General features: G+C 44.9%; 1 protein-coding gene across 2 annotated transcripts in view; it reads left to right on the top strand.

Annotated features, from left to right (window-relative positions):
• Nucleotides 1-24,428, top strand: part of LOC138246180 (uncharacterized protein ZSWIM9-like) — a 135,849-nt gene that overhangs the window by 31,217 nt on the left and 80,204 nt on the right. For both annotated transcript variants that reach the window (XM_069200504.1, XM_069200505.1), the window contains exons 2-3: nt 4,960-5,048; nt 20,379-20,587. In XM_069200504.1, the coding sequence (XP_069056605.1) occupies nt 20,388-20,587 (200 nt within the window). In that variant the 5' untranslated portion in view covers nt 4,960-5,048; nt 20,379-20,387. The remainder of the gene's footprint in view (nt 1-4,959; nt 5,049-20,378; nt 20,588-24,428) is intronic.

Raw genomic sequence — 24,428 nt, 5'->3', positions numbered from 1 at the left:
TAAATCAACCTTAGCTCACCCTATGGTAGCTTTATACAGAGTAGTCAAGCAGTGTGTTAAATTTTTGTGCAACACTTCAAAGAGTAAAACAGTGAAAAAGCAACACAATAAGATTCCATACCAGTTTAGAAAATTAGAGCAAAATGTAATAAATAAAACAAGACCAAAATGACAAATCCAATAAGTAGAACTTGAGTTCTGAATTCTTGAAGATTAAACTGTAATATAGCGCTCAGAAGCAAGGGGCACTGAGAGGGGATAGCTGGTCATGCCGGACCAGGACAAAGCCAAAAGTTCAGGCCAACCGCGATGGAGCACAGATTGGCTCCAGGGACCTGGTGGTCCAGCTGAATCACAGTACCTTATTATTAACAAAATACCTAACACAACACCTTGATTACTAGCAAAATATTGGTGTGGGAACATTATGTTGATACCCGACCATGCTGTTCGGGAGATGTGTCAGTTTACCCCACGCAGTTGAAGAGATGCGTCAAAATTTCCCTTGCAACGGTGGTGATGCATCAGCACAGAAATGCGGTGGAATTAGGGTGTGTGTGTCTGTCTGCATCACTTCCAAGGCGATGTGCTGATTACGATGACTACAGTGGTTGCGATGCAGAGTTCAAAATTGTTGCCTTGCGGTGAAGAAAACACAGCAATGCTGGTTCTGAAGCTGATGCCCTGGTTCTATTCATGCAACAGCGGTGATTTCCACAATCCCCTCCTGCCAATCCTCCCTCCAAATGCAGCAAGGGATGCATTGGTTCTGCTAGAGAAAAACACCCCGGTGGCAGGGCAGACTTGCAGAGGGCAGAGTCCAGATATAGAAGCAGGTTGGTTGGACGTCTTTTATGTCCCTGAGACATCACATCCCAAGACCAGTTATCTGGTCCTTAGAGTCACTCTGGGTTCAAGTGATGCAGGTCAAGGCCTTCTCACCTAGGCAGGTGGACAGCAGGCAGCACATCAAGGCAGGAGTCCAACAAAGCAGTAGTCCATCAGACTTGCAGACATTCTGCATCACAACAGTCCTTTTTCCTGGCAGTGTAGCCACATGTCCAGAAGTGTACTGAGTTTGTATTGTCAGAGGTCAAATATCAGGGATGTGGAATTTAGTAAAATATGTACTTGTCCATGGGACAGGTTGCTTCTTAAAGTTACTTGTCCTGTAAAATAAATCTATTTGTCCCTTTGGTTGCATGTAGTGCAGCAGCACATTATGGCAGCAATCTCATTATGGAAGAGCTCTGATAATGCCTGGACTAATACTAGAGTAGGGCTTGAATACTAGCAAATTCAAGGCCTGCTATAGCAGTTTCCTTATTTTGACACCTTTACGCAGATCCACATATTGGGCCTGGAGGAAGAAGTAAGCAGTAGTCCCAGAGTTGGAATGTCTTTGAGTCTCTGCAAACCTACTATCTTGCATGTTCTAAGGATTTTCAGCAGCTCTTCTCTAATCTTTTCCCACAGTTAGAAAGGTTGGAAATTTACTCCTGACAAGGGCAGAAGTAGAAGTTCTTCCAGGGTTGGGGGAATAAAAGTTGGAGGGAAAGTGAACTCGTAAACGCTCAATAGATTTTTCATGAGCAAAGCTACACTTGCATATCTGCTTGTGCTAAAATGCAGTTCACAAATATTTTCTAAGAGTATGATTTCCTGGTTTACTTCTTTCATTTCTTGAGAGTTCATGAAAGTGACTAGTTCAAAGACATATACCTTAGGTGCACTTTTGTAACTTTAAGAATTGGGCCCCTAATTAGGTCTGACGTTAACCAAGACATTTTGGGGGTCATTCTGAGTACCCGCCAGACTTCCCCCCCTCCAAAATACCGCTCCGCGGTCGAAAGACCGCTGAGGGTATTTTGGCTTTTGCACTGGGCTGGCGGGCGACCGCCAAAAGGCCGCCCGCCAGCCCAGTGCAAAAGACCCTTCCCACGAGGACGCCGGCTCAGAATTGAGCCGGCGGAGTGGGAAGGTGCGACGGGTGCAGTGGCACCGTCGCGTATTTCAGTGTCTGCAATGCAGACACTGAAATACAAAGTGGGGCCCTCTTACGGGGGCCCCTGCAGTGCCCATGCCATTGGCATGGGCACTGCAGGGGCCCCCAGGGGCCCCACAACAACCCATACCGCCATCCTGTTCCTGGCGGGAGAACCGCCAGGAACAGGATGGCGGTATGGGCTGTCAGAATCCCCATGGCGGCGCAGCGAGCTGCGCCGCCATGGAGGATTCTTAAGGGCAGCGGAAAACCGGTGGGAGACCGCCGGTTTTCCGCATCTGACCGCGGCCAAACCGCCGCGGTCAGAATGCCCTGCGGGGCACCGCCAGCCTGTTGGCGGTGCTCACGCCGACCCTGGCCCCGGCGGTCCGTGACCGCCAGGGTCAGAATCACCCTCTTTGTTTTTATTAAAATTCTATTTCTGTATTGGCTGGCTGTGAGTGATAGCATTATGCTCTTCCACAGGGAGCATATAGGCACAGCAAGTAGTTTGTTCAGTGCCAGGAACTAATGTGGTAATGTGTGCTTTCTGGGACCAAAAACATGTTTTTGCTTTTTGACAATGTTTGTTAAAATGGTGAGGACCTGGCAGCTTCCACAATAATAAATGGTTACACGAGCCATGTCAAAACAAGACACGCATTGACAAAACCGAAAGACTGACAATCCGTGTCTGATCGGTCAGATCGGTTGGCTTTGCTAGTGGTTGTTACACCGATTTTTCCATTATGAATATTTTTCGCAAATACTAGCATGCATCAACACATTTTACTAAATGATAGGACCTAAAATTTCAGAGTTATTTAGCAAAATGTTTTATTCCTACTTGCATTTTCTTTCTGAACATTTTATTTTGAAAGCACAGAATCCTCACTCTTGCTACAAGCTTCTGCAAACATTTGCATCTAATCTGAGAGCATTCTGGGAGAATTATAAGTAGTCTCATATTGTTAAACTTTTCAAACAGTTATGTACACTTTTTTTTTAATTTTTTTTTTTTTTTTTTTTTTACTTGAACCACTGTCAGTAGTGCAGTGCGGCCTCACAGTGTTTATTTAGAGCACCCCCCCCTAATAATAATAGCTTTGCTTTACTGAACCATAAATACAAGTTCAAACAGCATTAATATATAGACACAAATATTACCTCAACTGCAGACAGTTTCCTTCCCTGTAAACTGGTAGCCAAATGTTTGTGCTGCAAGGGATGGTGCTAGTTGCCCCAAGGAAAAAATAAACATCAAACCTGGTTCCAGAATTACAATTTAAATTCCAACTTCACAATAAGTTATGATTTTAAATTGTGATTCTAGAGACACCAAACTCTAAATAATATATATCGCTTCCACATTGTAAACTACACTTATTATGTAATAAGATAACCTCAGTGTTATTCTATGGGAGAGATAGGCCCAGGAGTAGTGAAACACAACTTTGTTTTTAATTACCAGGGAATTTAAAAACGTACAAGTCCTGCCATTTAAACACATTGCACCCTGCCCTTTGGGTTGTATAGCGCCCAGCTTAGGGATGGCTTATATGTATGAAAAGGGAAGGTTTGGGCCTAGCAAAAGGGTTGTTTTGCCAGGTACACATGGCAGGTTGACTGCACAGATTCTGCAGGCCTCCGAAATGATTAAAGGGCTATTTAAGTAGGTGGTACAATCAGTGCTGCAGGCCCACAAGTAGCATTTAATGTACAAGCCCTGGGCACATGTAGTACTACTTCACTAGGGATTTATAAGTAAATTAAATATGTCTAATAGGGGAAGAATCAATATTACTATGTTTAGGGACGAGAACACAAGCACTTTAGCACTGTTTAGCAGTGGTAAAGTGCACAGCACTAAAGCTAGCAAAAACAAAGTCAGAAAAGTGGATGAGGTAGGCAGAAAGTTGTGGCGAAGACCACCCTAAGGCTGTGAGGTCTAACACATCCCTTTCTCTAATTTAGTCAGTTTCCTTTCTTCTCCATTTTTGTTTACTTCTTTCTTGGTTGTATAGCTCCATGCTTCTGCCCTTGTTTTCATTAGTAAAACATAGAAGCCATTACCAACTTAGTCTTCTGACACCCGTTTTTGGACTCTTGGTTTTGGTTCTATTCTGTCAGTGGATAATCATTGCTTGTTTTGCTTTCCCAGTTAGTCCTCCAAAACATGCATTATACTGAAAACGAAGGTTGTAAGGCTTGAGTTCCTGCTCACATCAGTGCTTCTGCATGTTTTCCAAAGACTACATAAGGACTTATTCTTTCTTTTTCCCCAATTAAAAAAAAATATGTGAGTGGTCTTCATTCAAAATAATCCACAGTTCTTCTAGCCCAAGGCCTAACACCTTAATTACACTATTAATCTTTTAACATTATATAATTTTTTAGACAGTAACGGACAATCTGCATAGGCTTCGCAGACACCCTGCGCCACAAGTTAAGAATCACTATTCTATAACCTGTCTAGTTTGTTCACATGTTCATGATTTTATACATATATATAATATATATGTATTATCTTTGACTCTCCTATTGTGCACGAAACGCATGAAAAATGAAATACAACTATGTAGAGTTCCCAGTGGATTGTGAACTTTACTGTATGTAGTCTTTACATAATTAACTGCATTGCAACTCATTGCATTGACTTTGTTTGTGTACGTTGCCCTGCTACAAAGTTGATGCAACTAAAATGTTTCAGAGATAGAAACAAGCAAGTATTCATTTTGTACTCCTAGCTGCTTTGTATGCAGATGTTATTTCTACCAGTTTTTGTGCACCCCGGCACTTGGTCTTCCAAACATAATGTGAGAGTTCCTTAAACAAGTGCTGTTTTTTAAGGGAAGGGTTAAATGTGAATAAATAGTTTAACTTTTATGATTGCTTGCATGATGAGTTACCGTATGTGTCTAGCTATGATCACTGCATCATGCTGACGTAACTGACTGATTTTCATCTGGTTACAGGTTTTTAAGTTGAACAAAAAATGCAAACAATATATGCCTGGAATGAGTGATTTGCTCTGGAAAGCCTCAGAGACACTGGCAGATATCAGGTAAGACTATAGACTGCTGTGAAATCCTTGTTGTTATTACAAGAACGAGCGTGGATATTTTAGCATTTGTCCTGAATTGCTAAACAAGGGTAGTAGAGACCTGATGTGGGATTTATACCACTGTGATCCAAAATGGCTGCTGTGATTTTTGTGAGATTTTGTCTCCTCAATATTTCTGATCTCCTGAGACCACAAAAGCAGCACGACCACTGAGCCCTGACTGCTGTCATTCATTCTCCTTATCATGTATTTGTCACAAGAGTAGGGTGGAGAATTGGGCACAAGTTGGTCCTTCAAATAATGGTCTTGTTGGGCCATGACAGGATTCAGAAAAGCCCTGTTGGTCAGTTCCTCCCTGGTATTTTTGTTATCCTTATTCTCCCAGCATAAGCAGGGATCACCCTGTTGTGTCCCTTTGTCTAGCTTCATCAAGGTGGAGACCCTGACACTGGGAGATATATGTCCATCTGGAATGGAGGTGTCTGGTCAATTACACATCACCCATGGATACCAAAAGTAGTGGTGCTTATCAGGGCAGGCTTGTGGCACGCTGGATATCATCAGTATCAACAGTGCTGTGTTCTAAGACATCACACTGTGCCCATTAATTGCATCTCAAAGAACCATGTACTGAGTGTCATGACCCATGGCATCTTTGTTTCTTTCCAGGCTTTTGTTATGTCTTTCTGGTTGTTGAGACCATCAGTGCAGTGGCTCTTACAAGACCCTTTGCGTTACACCTCTATTATGCCTTTCTAACTCCTCTCCTAGAGCCCCTCAGGGCTGCATGGGAGGCTCCCAGCTGATCGGCATATTCAGCAGATGGATAGTCTCTCGTATATGGGAGTCTCCTGGCCCATCAGTCTTCTCTGGCCGTTTATCCATAATGCTTGCTCCATCTCACACGGGCTGTTCCTGCCACAAATCTGCCATCTATGCTGATTCCAGAAGGCTCCCGCCCCTCAGGTACACAAATCTGTGTACTGTAACATCAGTGACGGGCCCACACACCCCTTGCACCTCCTTGCTTTCTTCTCCTGTGCTGGATCTATATTTGATTTTTAGGGTGCGGTTCTACAATGAGTGACGGCGCTGGCTCTGCAAGATGACAAGATGGATCCTGCCTTCAATCTGGGGGTGGTTGTGCCCCACCTCCCATTTTCTCAGCTGATTCAAAGAGACATCCAATTATAATTTATACTACTGATGCACCTCTTAAAGTTGCCCCACGTGTTTCTTCACTTGTGCTGGTAGCAGTCATACTGTGGAAACTGCAGTCAAAAACAGGGACGAAAACAGAGTTTGGGTGGAACTCGACATCCGTCAGGAGCATTGAGAAGCTGGCTACACCTCCACACTACTGATATTCAACCCACCATCATACACCTACACTTCACTCAATGCCACAACAGCCCTACTTGATGATTGTTCTTTAAGGTAAAAGCTTGAATTCACACCTTTATAGTCCATCAGGTGCAAGAGTTAATTCGTTTTCATGGTGTAGCTCCCTATGTCTAGTTGAAGGAGTTGTGTTTAGTCATGACTGCTGTCTTCATTAGTTTCTTTGACATTGGATTGATGGAGGTAAGTTTTGCAATTTTCACTGAAATGTGTGTCCAGTTTAGAAACAAGGTTTGCAATTTTCATTGTCCTACCAGTGTACCCCAGATGTATTTCTGCAGATGAAAAATGAGTGTGGTCATTGTTGGTGGAGTTTTGCTTTCTTCTTGAAACATTTGTGTTTTTTTTTTGTCCCCCTCTGATTGGCATGTTTTGGTTCCTTTCTGAGAATTGACCTAGCTTCATCTTTGGTTCCCCTGGTCATTTGATGTCCACTCTACTGCCTGTTGTTAAATTGTGGATGGTTTACCATACCTGTTTTGTTTGCTTATCCGTTTTGCCTTTTCGCAGGTCAGGATAGCTGTGATAGCTTGAAAGGTGTTTTCCACCGCTGTTCACGCAGTTTGGTAGTTTTCTGTCTCTTATGAGAACATGGAGTAGAAATATAATTCTCTTTACAAAGCATGGTTGCTGATGGAAGAACGTTGATACATGTCCTAGGTCATGACTATTGCAGAACATGATAGATCCTCATATTCCGCTTCATGCTTCTCTATTCATGGTGCAGTTACAGAGTATCTTTTGGTTTGCTGAAATGGTTATTCTTAAAAAAGGGAATCTCTTGTTCTTATTAGCCGCTGATTGTGTATGTATATGTGTATATGTATGTGTATATACATATACACATATACATACACAATCAGCGGCTAATAAGAACAAGAGATTCCCTTTTTTAAGAATAACCATTTCAGCAAATATATATATATATACTCACACACACACACACGTATAATAATGTTTTGGCATTGGTAGCCTTAAATCTGTCGAGTTGTCTGAGAGCTCTCCAACGCCAACGCCATCACACCCTCACAAGACCTCTGCAACTCCCTCGCCACCTTCTTCCATCGTAAGATCACCGACCTACACGACCGCTTCGGACACCAGACCCAGCCAACCACCACAGAACCTACAACCCCAGCCATCACCCTCAACGCCTGGACTCACATCAGCATGGAAGAGACCAAAGCCACCATGAACTCCATCCACTCCGGTGCCCCCTCGGACCCCTGCCCACATTTCATCTTCAACAAAGCCGACGACATCATCGCCCCGCATCTCCAGACCATCATCAACAGCTTGTTTGCTTCTGCCACCTTCCCCGAGAGCTGGAAACACGCAGAAGTCAACGCCCTACTGAAGAAACCTACGGCGGACCCCAGCGACCTGAAGAACTTCCGCCCCATCTCGCTCCTCCCTTTCCCTGCCAAAGTCATAGAGAAGACCGTCAACAAGCAACTTACCAACTTCCTTGAAGACAACAACCTACTCGACCCCTCTCAGTCCAGATTCTGAGCCAATCACAGCACAGAAACCGCCCTCATCTCAGTCACAGATGACATCAGAACTCTGATGGACAACGGAGAGACAGTCGCCCTCATCCTCCTTGACCTCTCGTCTGCCACCGAACCCTAATATCCCGCCTCCGCTCCACCGGGATCCTAGGACAGGCCCTGGACTGGATCACCTCCTTCCTCTCCAACCGCTCCCAAAGAGTCTACCTCCCACCTTTCCGCTCAGACCCTACCGAGATCATTTGTGGCGTCCCGCAAGGCTCCTCGCTCAGCCCGACTCTCTTCAATGTCTACATGAGCCCCCTCGCCGACATCGTACGTAAACACAACATCAACATCACCTCCTACGCCGACGACACTCCGTTGATATTTTCCCTCACCAAGGACCCAACCAGCGCCAAGACCAACCTGCAAGATGGAATGAAAGATGTCGCAGAATGGATGAAACTCAGCCGTCTGAAACTGAACTCAGACAAAACGGAAGTCCTCATCCTCTTCCCAGGCCACCCCGTCTGCCTGGGACGACTCCTGGTGGCCCACGGCCCTTGGCACCGCACCAACCCCCTCAGACAACGCACGCAACCTCGGATTCATCCTGGACCCACTTCTCACCATGACCAAACAAGTCAACGCCGTATCATCCTCCTGCTTCCTCACCCTCCGCATGCTCTGAAAGATCTTCTGTTGGATCCCCGCTGACACCAGAAAGACCGTGACCCACGCCCTCGTCACGAGCCGCCTGGACTACGGCAACACCCTATACGCAGGAACCACCGCTAAAGTCCAGAAACGTCTGCAGCAAATTCAAAACACCTCCGCCCGCCTCGTCCTCGACAAACCCTGCAACAGCCACATCTCCGCCCACCTGAGACACCTGCACTGGCTTCCCGTCAACAAAAGGATCACCTTCCGACTCCTCACCCACGCACACAAGGCCCTCCACAACAAGGGACCCGAATACCTCAACCGTCGCCTCAGTTTCTACACGCCCACCCGTCAACTTCGCTCCGCCAACCTCGCTCTCGCCGCCGTCCCTCGCATCCGCCGCACCACGGCAGGTGGAAAATCCTTCTCCTACTTTGCGGCCAAGACATGGAATTCCCTCCCCACCAACCTCAGGACTACCCAGGACCACCTCGCATTCCGGAGGCAACTCAAGACCTGGCTCTTCGAGCAGCAGTAACCCCATCCCCCTAGCGCCTTGAGACCCTCACGGGTGAGTAGTGCTCTTTATAAATGTTTGTGATTTGATTTGATCTCAGGAGACTGAGTACTGTGAAAACCTGGAACAGTGAAATCGGAAGTTCTCCAGGTCGTAGATGATGGTCTTAGCTCCTGACGTTCACTGGTCTAAAACGGACATTGAAGTTGAGAAAAACTTTAAAGAAGGACTGCTGCTTCTAAGTATGTCGCACCAAGTTTTGATTGCAGACATAAGTTATGTAGCTGAGAGTTACAAAGCATACATAAAGAGTGAGAGAATGTGGCTCTACGTATACATTGATTATGTTGTGTTTTCAAGGTGCCTGCTCATAGGTCGCTAGTTGAAACTTTAGGAGAATACTCAAGTAGGTTGATGAATGTAAAGTCTGAGTAGAAGGCAGAAAGAGACCTTTTATAATTATGTCTGCTAAAGACCTATTCGACACGTTCCACCTTAATCACCATATGAATTATTGTGCCTCATTTTACTGCCTGTATCTTTATTGGAGTGGTTCCCCACATTCTAACACTTAGATGTTGGATCCCTCCATTCTGAATGCCATGATTTCTTTAGTGATATTATGGCTATCTTGCTAAATTTTTGTCAAGATTTTATTTTTTTAATAAAACAATAAAACGGTGCATGCCTTATTAGAAAGATGGGGAATAGTTCAGTCGAATCCACATTTTTGATTATGCATCAAATAATGTCTGTTGCCACCCCAACCATAATAGTGCCTACTACTTTTCTCTCACTGCTAGCATGCGACTCTCAGCCATCCAGCCCTAAATTGTCCCCTCTTTGGGCCCATTCATTTATAGTATTATCCTGTTTGTTTTTTTCTGTTCACATTTTGCATGTAAACTTTTATCCATGTCACCTCTCTTACCTTACATGTGTTCCTTATGTTCAGGCATTATAAGAATCCCTGCACTGGGGCCTAATTATTTGCTGTGTTCTCTACTGCTTACACAAAGTATCCAAGTGATCTAATATGTCTGTCAAAACTACTGGCCCGGTGTGGGTGAACCACAGTGACATGATTGAATACAAGTCTTAGCAGAGTGATGATGCCAAAGACTAATGACCATTGCTCAGCTACACAGCCTTAAGGGGCAATAATTTGGACATCTGTTGTGGAAACGTGATGCGGCGTTAGGATACATTCTTTGGGTTTTATATTTTTTTGTAAGTCATAGAAAAATGTGTGCATGTGACTAAAGTTTAAAAAAAAAAAAAGCTCTTTGGTGCCTGTTTCGCTACTGTCAGGCAGCAGAATTAGTGTGATGATCCATTGATCATAATGAGTAAGGAAACAGTTCTCACCTGTGACATCTATAGTCACCTGTGATACCAGAACGTTGCAGCAGCTCAACTTTAGTAACTTAATTGTTGTTGCGTTGTGAGGCCACTGTGCCTACTGCCAGAGCCATCAACCAGGGTCAACGACAGGCCACGCAGCCTAATTGCAGCATAGTTTAAACAACAAAAATTAGAAGTGGCCTTTTCTTCTGCTGAATTATTTTTCTAAAATGAACAGTGAACAGCAGAAATGTACGTATTTATAGCAAAATGTATTTTTTTTTTGCATACTACAGTAAAGACAGAATATGTCTGGATATTATTTCTCATACCTTGCTACAGTTCCCTTGTAATTTGAATCACATTAAACTGATTGTGATATAATTTTAGAGGACATTGGGTTTGACTGTTATACATAGACACAACAGCTAGGTTCAGTGTCCTTAACGGGGTAATGGTATCTGAGGGGTAGGAAATATGTAGGGGTACGAGGCAGGGATGCCCTTTCTCACCCTTCTTATTTGCTCTGTTTATAGAACTTTTGGCAAGAGCGCTGAGGACTGGAGTATTATTGTTGGTACCATGAAACAAATAGCCCATGTATGTTACTGGTGCACTGATGATGACCCAGGGACTGACTGCTGGTACTGTTACAGGAGATGGAGATAGTGGAGGATGTTTACATAAATCAAGATAAACAGTGTCTTTTCCTGGGTAGGTTGGCAAGCCTGGAAGTTAAGGTCTGCCCAAATTTAGAGTGATGTTAGGGAACTGGGTTCTTCAGGTACCTGGGGGTACAGGTGACCTACAACAAGCACAACATGGGTTGAGTGTTGTAGGGCCTCACAGGCTCGGTTAAGCTATGGATGGAACACCCTGTTTCTTTCGGTAATGAACACAGCAGTGGACAAAATGATTTTTCTTTTCAGATGCCTATATGTCTGGCAGAATTCCTTCTGTGTACTGCCTATAGACTTTTTCAAGAAATTACTACCGCCATGCCTGGTATATGTTGGCAAAAGGAGCCATGTACAATAAGACACACTGAAATTAGACATTTAAGAAGGCTGTTTTCGATTGCTTGGCTTAGTTATGTTATATAGCATTCCATCCTGTAATATCCTATCAGCTAGTTGGAGTACTGGGACTACTGGGAGAAGCAGCTACTGCAGGGAGCTAGGATGACTTGTCTCTGACTGTTACTGTCATGAGGGGGAGCAATTCTGACACTCAATCCACACATAATGAGATAGATATGAAAGGCCTGGGATATTGCTGTGACCAGAGTCCTGAGGTGGTCTCCTTTTGCAGGGCTGTTGAAAAGATGGTCACTACAACCGTTCAGATGATAGGCAATAACATCTTAGTGTTTAAATGAGTGTGACACACTTGAGGATCTCTACCCTGAGGGATCCTTTAGTACATTTGCACAGGCACAGGGCTCCTTTGGAATCGGCCCCAGGCAGTTCCTGCAATATGCAAAGCTGGCTAGCACTGGGTGCGGGTGGGAGCGGGATTTAAACTGGGTTCCCTGTGGCACCTGATTCATCTTTGATGCTGCAGGCATTGATGACCCTGGAAGTAGGAGTAAGAAGAGTTTCCCAGTTGCTCAGGGTGTTGAAGAGGACAAATGGTGAACACCCCACAAGGTTCATCACAGGTGGCAGGAGGATATACAAGGATATGGCGAAGGATTTGGCCAAGGCATGTAGACAGGTTAAGGTCGTATCTGCCAATACAGGATTTAGGGTAACTCAATTTCATTATCTACACCGCACCTACATGGCACCACAGAAGCAAAGTAGAATATACCCTGGGAGATTGTCTGAGATTTGGGAATGAGGGGAGGTGCTGTTACCAACTTAATAAACACAGTGTGATCAGGACTGAACACACATAGATGTGAACCTCTGCTCAACCCCTGGTAGGTATGGCATGAGCAGTGAAATATAGGGAAAAGGTCAAGCAGTGCCAACAACAGGAATGTTAAGAACACACACTAATGTCCCCTACAAAATGTCGAAAACCCAAGAAAAATGTAATCCGATAAAGGACCTAAAATCATTAAAAGATGATTGGAGAACTTTGAGACAAGATTTTTAAATGTTTTTAGGGTTAAACACCAAGATTTGCAAAGTGGCAATCCAAATGAATGGTTGCAGTTAACAGGGCCTTACATACAATTTCGAGCCTACTATGATGGAGTGGGGATCGTGTAAGCCTAGTGGGAAACATCAATTAAACTTTTTATCTTGGGACTTTCGCACTTTATTTGAGCCTCAAGATTGTCCAGCAGGCAGGCTAGGTTGCAAATGCTCAGGGTATACCGTGTCGCCTGATACATAACCATTGAGCTCCCCCTGAAACCTTTAATTTTGACAAGAAAAGCTCAGAGCAGGACGAAACTGTGTGTTGTAGTTGCTGGGTATGCTTCTCAACTGGAATAGCTTTGCCTCCTCATCGTGGTCCCAAGATATGCCTTCAGACGTTTTTGCTCTCAGATTCCTGTAGCAGGGCAGGTCTGAACACTAGCCAGGCAAGGCTCAATGGGGCCAGATACCTTCACTGTGAGGTCCCACTGGAGCCATTCTTTGGGGCAAAAAATAATAGTGGGACACATCTGGAAATCCTATCTGCTGAAATCTTATCCTGTAGTTATAGGGGTCACTGTATTACTGACGCATGTGCACGCTTGGGAGAGTAGTGTTTCTTTTCCATGAGCCACACAGTTCTGGCCCCACTATAGACACTGCACAGAACTGAGAAGATTGTTGTTTTAAGAGAGGTTCACTTTGAGAGACCTAGGAGAAGATTGGAGTGCTTCACAGTTGTAATGTTTTCCGAAGTTCCTAGAGCAATGTCCTGTATCCTGTGTGCCTTGCTTCTCTTCAGTCTTTCAAGCTCTTGTGGCTTGCCATGTCCTTAGCCACTGGAACTTATCTTTTTACCATCATACAGAGGTATTACAAGTCTTTGCATCCTGAATTATTAAACAATTAGTATTTTCCACCACAGCTAACATACTTTGTTCACTTGGAAAACTATATGTCTCTGACTTCTGCTTTCTAATGGCATGTCCACTCCTGTTAAGGCCAGTGCTAGAGAAAAGAAAATTTATAAGACTGAAATGGTGTATTTCTATCAATTTTAGATCATGTTGTGGATTTAATAAAGGGCATGAAAAATTGAGTGCCAAAGGACCAAATTATATTTGGGAATGGCCCTTAAAGAAGAGCCTTTGGAGGAGGGGCTAATATCTTCCCTATTCGGCCCTCTTCATCATGCCCATTCCCTCCTCTAGTGAATATTGTGAGGAAATTGGGATTAAAAACTGATTCAAGTCTAACTCTGTCTGCTTAAATCACAGCAGCTGTTAAATCTTGTCATTTTCAGTCACATACCTTGAAGCGTGTACTTATTTAGTCCTTTTCAAAAGATCCAAATCCTGAATGCTTTTGTGTTTGCACACCTAGATCATTGTGATACCATCTATCTAGGTTTGCCTTCCTCTTTGAATTGTAAATTACAGCCAATCCAGATTTATGCAGCTAGACTAGTGTGTGGTGTGATTTGTAAGAGGCACATTTCTCCTGTTTTAGCTTCTTTATACTGGTGTCCACTGAAGGGGGTGTATCCTTTTTTTTAAATCACTCTGGTTCATAAAGTGATCTACCCTCCTGTTGACCTTTTTTAGCACTTTTTTAAATGTGCACTGAGATCCATGACCTTCGTCTCCTTGTGGTACAAAAATCCCTCCTAAAACTAAGGCGTTTTCTGTTGTGGCCATGGCCAGGTGGATTCGCTTTCCCTGTATCTTTGCTCAGAACCGGAGTTACAAACATTCTGAAAACTGTTAAAAACTTTACAGTTTCCTTGCCTAAAGCAGCTTCACGCTGGTTTGGTGCATATGTGAATGTGCCAGGATACCCGAGTGAGGGTGAAAGTGCTCTTTACAAAACCATATATATATATAATATAATGCCTATTGGAATGGTAGCATGATTTTGGTGCTGCTTACTAACGGAGATATAAAGGTGCATCATTACCATAGGCTGGGATCCCAATGGAACTCAACAGGTCTGCTATATGGCAAGCATATTCTAAGTCATTTGGTAAGTTGGCAAAGGAAACCCGAATATTTGCAGTAAAATAAACTAGGTTTCTTAAATAAATGTTCAGTTACTGAATGTAAATGTTACTGGAGGGGGTAGGGTGAGCTGCCTGGCATGGAGTGGGACATGGTGTGTCATCACTGTGTTTCAGTAAGACTTATCTATCTACTTAACGCACATCACAATAGAGCTGGAGCCCCTCAACCAGAGACCAGTTAGGGGAAAGGCTGCAGATGTTGCAGACATCCACTTGAGTTAGGAGGAGTGTTCTCACCTCATGAGAGACTGACACAGCTACCCTGGGACATGGAGTCCGCATGCCATCATGTACCTTGGTTGTGTTGTGGTGGTTTCTAGGAAAGAGCGTCTTGTCTTTGGAGACCAGCAAGAGGAATCTGTTGGAGTGATCCAGGGGAAACTGCACCGGAACAGCAGTACCTAATTCAGAGGCCATTGGGTTCAGTTGCTGCCAGCCGTCTTGCATATTTTTTGTGGGAGGTGGTGGTAGCAGTGCCAGCAGCAGTATTGGGAACAGCTGACAGGGAAAGTGCATGATCACTGAAGAGTGGCACCAGTAGGCAGGTGAATGCCTGCAACCCCGCGCCTGGTCAGACTGGCTGGAATTCCATGAAGCAGGTACTATGGGTCTGGGCTCTCAGATGTTGGGGGTAGAAGATGACCACACTAGCATGGAGTGGTGATGTTTCTCATGCCCCTTCTGAGGCAGACAGGATAGCAGACAGAGCTACTCTTTTCCAACACCTAAAGAAAGTTAGTACAATGAAAGGGCTAGGATCAGGTTCCAACAATGGCAGCGAACAGCTGTAGAGCTGTTTATGCTTCTGAAGAATGTCTTGATGTAATTCATGAAAATGGCCTAAGACACAGCTTCTTTAGAGGAATAGTCTGGTAAATCATTATGGGGCCCAAGTGGGGCGGGAGGGTGTACTCCCTGGTTTGATACGCTTTTCAGAAGTAATGTTCTTAAATATGGTTGGATGAGTAAATTATTAAAGAAGATGCTCAGTGGGCTTGAAGGAGGTCATTGTATTAGGGCTGACCATCTAATAGTTGGGAAGGTGGAAACATGACCGGGTTAGGGGGTGAAAGCATTTAGAACATCAGTTTTGAGGTAAATGAATACCCTAACTGGTTCTAATAGTTTCATTACTAGAGGACTTAGTTAACTGGTGAAACATTTGTCGGTTCTCTGGTTTGTTCGGCAATATTAGGGTGGAGGGGTGATAAGTCTGCTTGTAGAGAACAATCTACTTAGGTGATCTTGGGTTGACCCTTTTGCTGCTAGGCATACACACCCCATTGCCAAGACATTTTCTTTCCCACTATTTGGAGTATTTCACGGTCTGGTCCACATAAGGTATCCATGCCAAATTTGCGTCCTTTTTTCCAACACCCTGGTGATTCTAAAGGTACCCAAGGTTTGTAGATTCCCCTGGAAGGGACGGAGAAGTTAGCCAAAATACAGCAAAAAAATGGTTATTTTGGGGAAAAAATGGGGAAAAGGCTGTTTTTATCCCTGCAAATAGCATTAACAAAGGGCTTGCGGTGCTCAAATCACCATCTTCCCAGCTCTAAGGAACAGGCAGACTTCAATCAGAAAACCCAATTTTCAACACAGTTTTGGCATTTTACTGAGACGTATAACCCATTTGTCCTATTTTTTGTGCTTTCAACCCCTTTCCAGTTAGTGTTATAAATGGGGGTGAAACCAATGGTGGATCCCGGAAAGCTATACATTTCTGAGAAGTAGATATAATTCTGAATTCAGTAAGTGGCCATTGTGTAGATCCTTCAGGGCTTTCCCAAAAAAAAACAGGTGTTGAAATACATGTTTTTGTGTGAAAATTAGTAGGACATAATGGGCATTTGTAACAACGTTTTCATTTGTAACTTCTCATCAAGATGGCTGATTGGCAAAAGCTATATACTAATAAATATGTTAGACCCTTCTGGTTATGGGAAGATATAGGCTTTGTGGGTTTTCCACAAGCTCATGGTACCCAGAGCAGATAACTGAGCATCACCTTAGAATGGTATTTCATTGTGTACCGGTTATAGAGCAATTCATATAGTGAAATATAAATAGTGAAAAATAGCTATTAAGGAAAGCTATGTATTTCAGAAATGGGCACAAGATATAAAGTTTAGAAGCAGGGTTTTTTTGCACATCTTTGAATATGTGGTTATCCACACTAGCATGTGAATTAGAGTGTATTTTTACTTCTTTCTTACATTTACATTTGGAACGTGCAGATGAAGAGAAATACAGTTGGTAGTAACACATGCTCTACTATTCGGTGTTCCTCTAAGTCTCTCAATAATAATGTTACCTCTCTTGTATGGGTAGGCCTAGTGCCTGGGACAGGAAACCACCCAAAATGCAACATCGATACATCCGTTTTTTCCACGCAAACCTGACCTGTTTTTTTCAAAGTGGGTAGCTGTGGGTTTTGGACCCCAGCTCATCTGGCATCTAGGAAAACCTAACCTAGCAAACCTGTACATTTTTGGAAACTCGACACCTAGAGGAATACAGGATTGGGTGACTTGCGTGGCTCTCACACGTTTGTGTTACCCAGAATCCCTTGCAAAACTCAAACTTTCACTAAAAACCCATTTCCCTCGTATTTCTGTGAGGGAAAGTTCTTCTGATAAAAATGGTACCTCACTTGTGTGGCTCGGCCTAGAGCCAGTGACAGGAATTTATCAAACGGGGACTCCTAATGACATTGGTTGAATACTTTCCTGTCACTGACACTAGGTCCAACCACACACGTGGCACAGCATTTTGTCTGCATTTTGTCTGCAGAAGTGGGACAATGCTGGGCAATGCTGGATGGTAGTAATTTTGTGGATGCCAGACGTTTTCATCACCGAAATGCGAAGAAAAATGTGTTTTTAGTCAATATTTAAGGGTTGCAGGGAAATAAATGGGTAATAAAATGGTGTAGAGTGGATGCAAAGCACACCACCTTAGACTCCTCCAGGTGTCTAGTTTTCATAACTGTCTGTGTCTGGTAGGTTTTTCCAGGTGGCAGCCTACCCAAGCCCAAGAAGTTCAGCTGTTCATCATTGAAAGTGCAATAATACTGGGAGTTAGCCAAACTCTCCTGTCTCATTTATAAAAAAAAAAACGACACTGAAAAGAATCAAATATCCTCTTGCTTGCCATTGGGATAAGATGCTTTAGTCCACAGGGAAGCGGAAAGACTGTTTCCCCATTTTTGAGTGAGTGGGGGCATGGCCATGCCCATGTAGGGCAGCCCCACCCCTACAAAACAATACATTCTTGATGCCGAGTAGGTTTTCTGCCCCACTGGGGGCAGATAGGGATATTTCCTCCCATATCCCGCCCCCCCCATATGGGTAGAAAGACTGGTTCCTTTTTTTGGGGGGGGGGGTGGGGGAAGGGGGTGTGGAGTGTATCAGTGGCAGCTGCCCATGCTGGGCAGCTGCCACCGATACAAAAAAAAAAGTAATCCCTGGTGAATAGTGGGCTTTCTGCCCCCCTAAGGGGTGTGATGGGGGTGGTTGGCCCCATCTGCCCCCCGTCCAGGAGGGGCAGAAAGACTGTTTCCCTTTTTTTTTTGGAGGGGGTGGTGGGTGACGTCTGTCTATTCACATTCTGGGTAGCCCCTACAAAGATAAAATAAAAATACCAGTGATCCCTGGTGGCTAGAGGTTTTCTGCTCCCGCAGGGGGGCAGCAAAGGCCTAAAAATAAGGATAATCTGCCTCCGCGGGTTTTGAGGGGGAGAGTTAGGCAATAATAGGAAATTAATTTTGGCTGCCAAAGGGGCAGCTCCTAAGAAAAAAAATCCCTGGTGCCTAGTGGGGTGGATCCCTGCTTGGGGATCGCCCTCCTTAGGTGAGTCCCAAGCAGGGATCATCTTAGAAAAGGTGCCATTGGAAAGGTGAGATTTCCCCCTTTCAAAGATACCTCTCCTGTGTGCTTTGGTGCTTGGAGGGAAGGGTGGGGTTCAGATAGCCCCGTGAGAACCAAAGCGACGAAAGTGAAATGAGCAGCTTATTTCAGCTCTTGAGGTGAAAAAAAAAAAAAAGGAAATCCCTCTGCTGTTTACAGAGGGATTTGGTGGTCATGTGATGACAGAATGGTTCCATCCTCAGCATGCGACCTCTGTGGCTAAGGACAGAACCATTCCGTCCTCGCCATCGAATGGGTTAAACATTGTGCTAAATGGTTCCTAACAAAGAATGTTTCTTCTATAGCAACGAAAAATGGGGGGTGCTGATTTTTCGGTCAGTGTGTTTCCAAGGAGCGTTTGTGGGGGTACACCAGAAGAAATTCAAAGAGTGAAAAGCATCCTTGCTAGAGGCTGCATATATATTTTGATTGGACTAGGTGATAACACAGAGTCTTGACGTATGGTACAGCTTAGGGTTTTAACTGTTGCATAGTATTGTGGAATGTTCAAAATTTGTCTATGCTCTGTGGTCAATAGTTGCTTTGTGGTTCCTAATCTAATGTTCATTTGTTAGAAGAGGCTTCACTATACCTCTTTTCCGTGCTCCAGGTATTAATCCGGTTGCCACTGACTAATTAAAAATCTGTATACATATCTCGGGCTAGTTTATATAAGTTGTTTCCTCAAGACCATGGCCTTTCAAGTCAAGTGGGACCAAGAGATGGGCTGAGAAAGGGGTGCCTAATGACATCTTTCCTAGTCTCCTTGAATTTGGCTGGTTTCCCCATGTTTATGAAGGAGATTAGAATAAACCTTCCTAGCATTGAAGGTTAGCCAGTGTGTTGTAACATGCAGTCCAATTATGGAACTAACCCCCAATAGGTTTACTATTTTTATTTAGGGAGATTCTTTTCTCAGACTACTTCATGGAAGGCGTGTACAGCTTGGAACTGAATAGGTGTTACAGAGGTCTTATGAAAAGCATTTTATGTCCATCTGTTCTCCTACATGGAGTGCGTTCCTGTCTTGCAGTTGAAACGCTATGATGGTATAGAAGCAAAGATGTGGAAAGGAGATCTAGGTCCTTGTAGCTCTGTTTAATAGTGTTCCAATGTCTTGAATTCATAACAGTAGGAATTTTGAGTAAGGCTCTGGTGTTTTTCTAAAAGTTTGGTTTCACTTAAAGAATGCCAAGAAGGAAGTATTTGTGATTTGGTGAATAACAAATTTCGGGAATTTAGCCATGTTAGGGAAGTGATTTACTTTCAAATGCAACTCATTGGTGAATTAGAAGTTACATAGTAGATAAAACTACTCTGAGACTGTGTTGATAGGTAATATGTAAGTCTGTTTAGCAAAATTATGGGATGCTAAGGTAAGTCACGTTTTCATTAATTTGAGAAAAGGGGTTCTCCTTATTAAAATAATTTGAGAATGTTGAGTTGGTATCGCAGAAGAGGAGACTTTGTTTCCTATGAAACAGTTGGAGTAGAGGCTATCAATCATTTGTTTTGTCCCTCTGTATCATGGAGATTATCCCTCCGCATGAATGATGTGATTCAGATGCTAGGACATTAAGTGATAGTCTGTAGTATTTACTTGCCTCATACCTGTGCTGATTGCTATAAACACCTCTGTTAAGAGTTTTTATATGTTGATTTTATATTTCGAAAATATAGTAATGTAAACGTGGGGCATATGTAATTTTCATGTTTTTTTTATTTTGTGACTGTGTTGATCCCATCAAAGCTAATTTGATGGAATGTGGCATTTAGGTGAGAAAGCAATTTTACAGCCTCCCGAAAGCCTTTCTCAGCTGTAATTTATTCTTTAAATGTGGTTTCTTTTATTTAGGCATTAGAAATGAACGGCAGGGCTAAAAAGAAAAAGTTGTCCTCCATCTATACACCAGAGGAAGAAAACGTCCTGCAATGGAAACGGCCAGAGTACCAGAAGGGTATGATTTATATCGGTTCTGCTTTGCGGCACTGGAGAGAGGTGAAGGCTGAGAATAACCTCCGCAGGGACAAGGACCTAGCCATCTTTCTGCTACAATTATATTGGTATGTGCCCTGCTGTTGGGGGAGGTAAAATTTGGGGATCTAATTATGGCCTTACCGAATCCATGTAACCTGTAGATTTATTTATTTTTAAACAAAAAAGTAGTTTAATTACATAACTTTTCAGTACAGATACTGTTACAGAATTACTTTGTTTACCCACAGAATAAAGCAAGCCTAAACAGAACACTTTATTAAGCAAGAATATCGAATGAAGAATGCCCTCTTTTCTGAGCTAACAGGCCTCTCAACCACAGATTGTTGTATTCTTCATCTTAGGGTCAACCTTTCTGTCAGGATGGGCTCAACCTAAGTAAAGAGCTCTTGGTATCATATGGAGGTATCGAAGATGCGATTTAGAAAATGAAAATAGATACGTTTATAAAACTGGAGATGTAGGACCCAGTTTTCTGTAGGTAAAGCATTTTTTTGTTTTGCTAATAACTTTAGCACCATTTGATGAATCTTCACAAAGTCACTTTAGCTGCTGCCTAGAAAGTTTCCGGTGATTCCTCAATCGGGGGTGAGAAAAATAAAGGAGGGGGAGCATGGGGGGCTGGAGGTATCCCAAAACACGTTTTCTCCATGCAATTTCCCATATCAATGAATCAATCAATCACAATATTTATAGAGCGCACTACGTACCCGGTAGGGTTTCAAGGCGCTGTGGTGGGGGGAGGGGAGTGCTGCTACTGGTCGAAGAGCCAGGTCTTGAGTAGTCTCCTGAAGGTGAGAAGGTGCTGGGTCTGCCGCAGGGGGGTTGGGAGGGTGTTCCAGGTCTTGGCGGCAAGGTAGGAGAAGGATCTGCCGCCGGAGGTCTTGCGTTGGAAGCAGGGAACGATGGCGAGGGTGAGGTTGGCGGAGCGGAGTTGGCGGGAGGGGACGTAGAAGTTGAGTCTGTTTTTCAGGTAGGCTGGTCCGACGTTGTGGAGTGCCTTGTGAGCGTGGGTGAGGAGCTTGAAGGTGATCCTCTTGTCCACGGGGAGCCAGTGGAGGTCTTTCAGGTGGTTGCGGGAAAGTTGCGGTTTCGAAGGATAAGTTGATGACCTTTCGAAGTTGGGGGGCAATGGTAGAGTTGGCTTTGTTGTAGACGTGGTAGGGGCATGGGTCTGAAGAGGATCCTGAGTGGATGGAGTTCATGGTCTTGCAGGTTTCAGCGTCGTCTACATGGGTCCAGGCGGTTAGGAGGTTGGTGTAGGTGGAGTTTTCGGGGTGGGGTCTGACGGAGGCGTGGTGTTGTGGATGTCAGCGATATTCTGATAGAAGAAGGTGGACAGGGCGTCGCAGAGTTCTTGGGATGGTGGGATGTCGTTGACGTTGGAGAGCTCTTTCACGATGCAGAAGAATTCTTTGCTGTCGTGTGCGTTGTTGTTCAGGCGTTCTGTGAAGTGGGAACGTTTGGCGAGTCTGATTAGCTGGTGGTGCTTGCGGGTGGCCTCCTTGTGGGCTGGAAGGCTGTTGGGTGTGTGTTCGAGGAGCCATTTCTTCTTTAGTTTCTGGCAGGAGCGTTTTGAGGTGAGGAGTTCGTCAGTGAACCAGGCGGCTTTTTTCTTTCCTTGGTTGTTGGTGGACCTCTTGACTGCTGCAAGGGTGTTGGCGCAGTCGTTGATCCACTGTCGTAGGTTGAGTGCGGCGGTGTCTGGGTCGGTAGAGTCGGTGGGCGGGTTCTGGGCGAGGATGCTGGTCTTCGGTGACTTTGCTACAGCGGCGGTGTGGTGGTAGTTGGGTGCGGTGGTGTTCGATATGCTTCTTGAATGTGAAGTGGATGCAATGGTGGTCGGTCCAGTGGAGTTCGGTGGTGTGGTTAAAGGTGACGTGGTTGCTTGCAGAGAAGATCGGGTCAAGTGTGTGGCCGGCGATGTGGGTGGGTGTGTTGATCAGTTGTCTGAGGCCGATGTTGGAGAGGTTGTCGATCAGAGATGTGGTGTTGGCGTCGTTGTTGTTCTCCAGGTGGAAATTGAGGTCTCCGAGGAGGATGTAGTCCGTAGAGGTGAGTGCGTCGGCGATGGAGTCGCAGAAGAATGCTCGTGGTCCTGGGGGACGGTAGATGAGCGTTCCTCTGAGAGTGGTGTTGGGGTCAGTGTGGATCCGGAAGTGTAGGTGTTCGGTGGTCTTGAGGGTGCCGTCCGTGTCCGTGTGGGTGTGGATTTTGAGGGTGGATTTGTGGGCGGTGGCTATTCCTCCTCCGATTCCATTGGGGCGATCCCTCCTGGTGATCTTGTAGCCGTCCGGGATGGCTATGGCGATGTCTGGTGCTGAGGAATCGTTCCACCAGGTTTCGGTCAGGAAGGCTACGTCTGGGGCGGTGGTGTCGAGCAGGTCCCAGAGCTCGATGGCGTGCTTGCGTGCGGAACGTGTGTTGAGTAGTATGCAGTGGAGGTGGTTTGTTGTGGTTGTTGCCGGTTTCCTTGTTCTGTTGCAGGTGAAGTTGCAGGCGTGGCAGGAGAATGGTCCCTTGGTGTTCTTTGGGGATGACTGGAAACAAGTTGTGGAGCGGCCGGGGTTGAGGGCGATGAGCTGGTTGGCCGAGTAGCGGCGTCTGGTGATGCAAGGGTCGTGCGGACCAGGGGGGTGGCGCTGGGCGCGGTCTAGGCGTGGACGGGCGCAGATGGGCTTGCCCCGGGCGCGCCAGCCATTAAGAAGGGAGGGGGAAGGGAGGAGCAGCTGGGAGGCGGGAGGGAGCGGCGAATGGGGGAGCCAGGGGGGGCAGGGCCGCAGGGAGGCAGCGGCAGGGGAAAGCGGCAAGGGGGAGCGCACAAGGGGCGAAAAAGCGGAAAAACAATCTAAAAAGGCACAAATGGAAGCAAAAGCACAAATGGAAGCAAAATGGAGCAAAACGCACAATAAAGCAAGGCACAGAATACAGTCACAAATACGGCGAAAACGGCACAATGCACACGAGTCTAGCGACGCTTACCAGAAGCCCACTTGACACCAGGGATGAGGCGCAGTTGGAAGCCTGCGGGTGGAGGAGGGCCTCGACCACGCTAGCAGCAGCGTGGGTGGGGGTCAGGGACACGGACACAGCAAGGTGGTGCTGCGGACGTGGGGGGGGGCGAGCTCTTGACCGAAAACAGGTCAGAGGTCGCTCCATAGGGATTTTAGACAAAACTACAGCCGAACCACTGAATGGAATTACACCAAATTTAGCAGAAAGCTATATCTCGGTCTGGAAAGAGTGCTTTTTGTCAGAGTTTGTCGTCGTTGTTCTGGTGTGGGGTTATTAATGCCTGAGGAATGAAGCCTGTGATTTAGCAAACACAGCCATTATATTTTCCGTTCTGTGAATAAGCTTTTCGTTTGACGGCTGGCAGAAATATTCATCCAGCTGTTCGCCAAGCATGTGTATTTTTGGGTGCTTCTTCAGTACCTGAGATTGCACGTCTTGCCAATGGCAAGATTAGTGAAGCTCTTCTTCTAACAGTGAGACTTTATCTCAACCATGTCAGTGTGATGTAATGTAATGCAGCTAACTTTGTAGGCAATGAAAGTATGAAATCCCTATTTGATTTGAGGTGCCCCAAACTGCTGCTATCACAAGCCCATCACTACTGTATGTGTAAGAGGTCGAAGTTGCCCTACTAGCATTTCCAGCAGTTTTCATAAAGTAGAGTTTGGACTGCAACCCACCCCATGGAATTAGGAGGGAGACCAGTACCAATTTTGAAAAATCTTACCATAGTTAAACATGAGCATTGTTTCTCTCATCCCCTTAAGATGTGTAGCCAGAAACACAAACATTTCTGTATCGGGAAAATCATGGGCCCCTTACACAGCTAGAGATCACACGTTTTCAAATCACCCTTTGCCAAAAATAGTCCAGAAAAAAATATCACTATATACA

The sequence above is a fragment of the Pleurodeles waltl genome, chromosome 7 (genome assembly GCF_031143425.1).
Source record: "Pleurodeles waltl isolate 20211129_DDA chromosome 7, aPleWal1.hap1.20221129, whole genome shotgun sequence".
NCBI classification, from domain to species: Eukaryota; Metazoa; Chordata; class Amphibia; order Caudata; family Salamandridae; genus Pleurodeles; species Pleurodeles waltl.
This window is presented reverse-complemented; position numbering and strand designations above follow the sequence as displayed.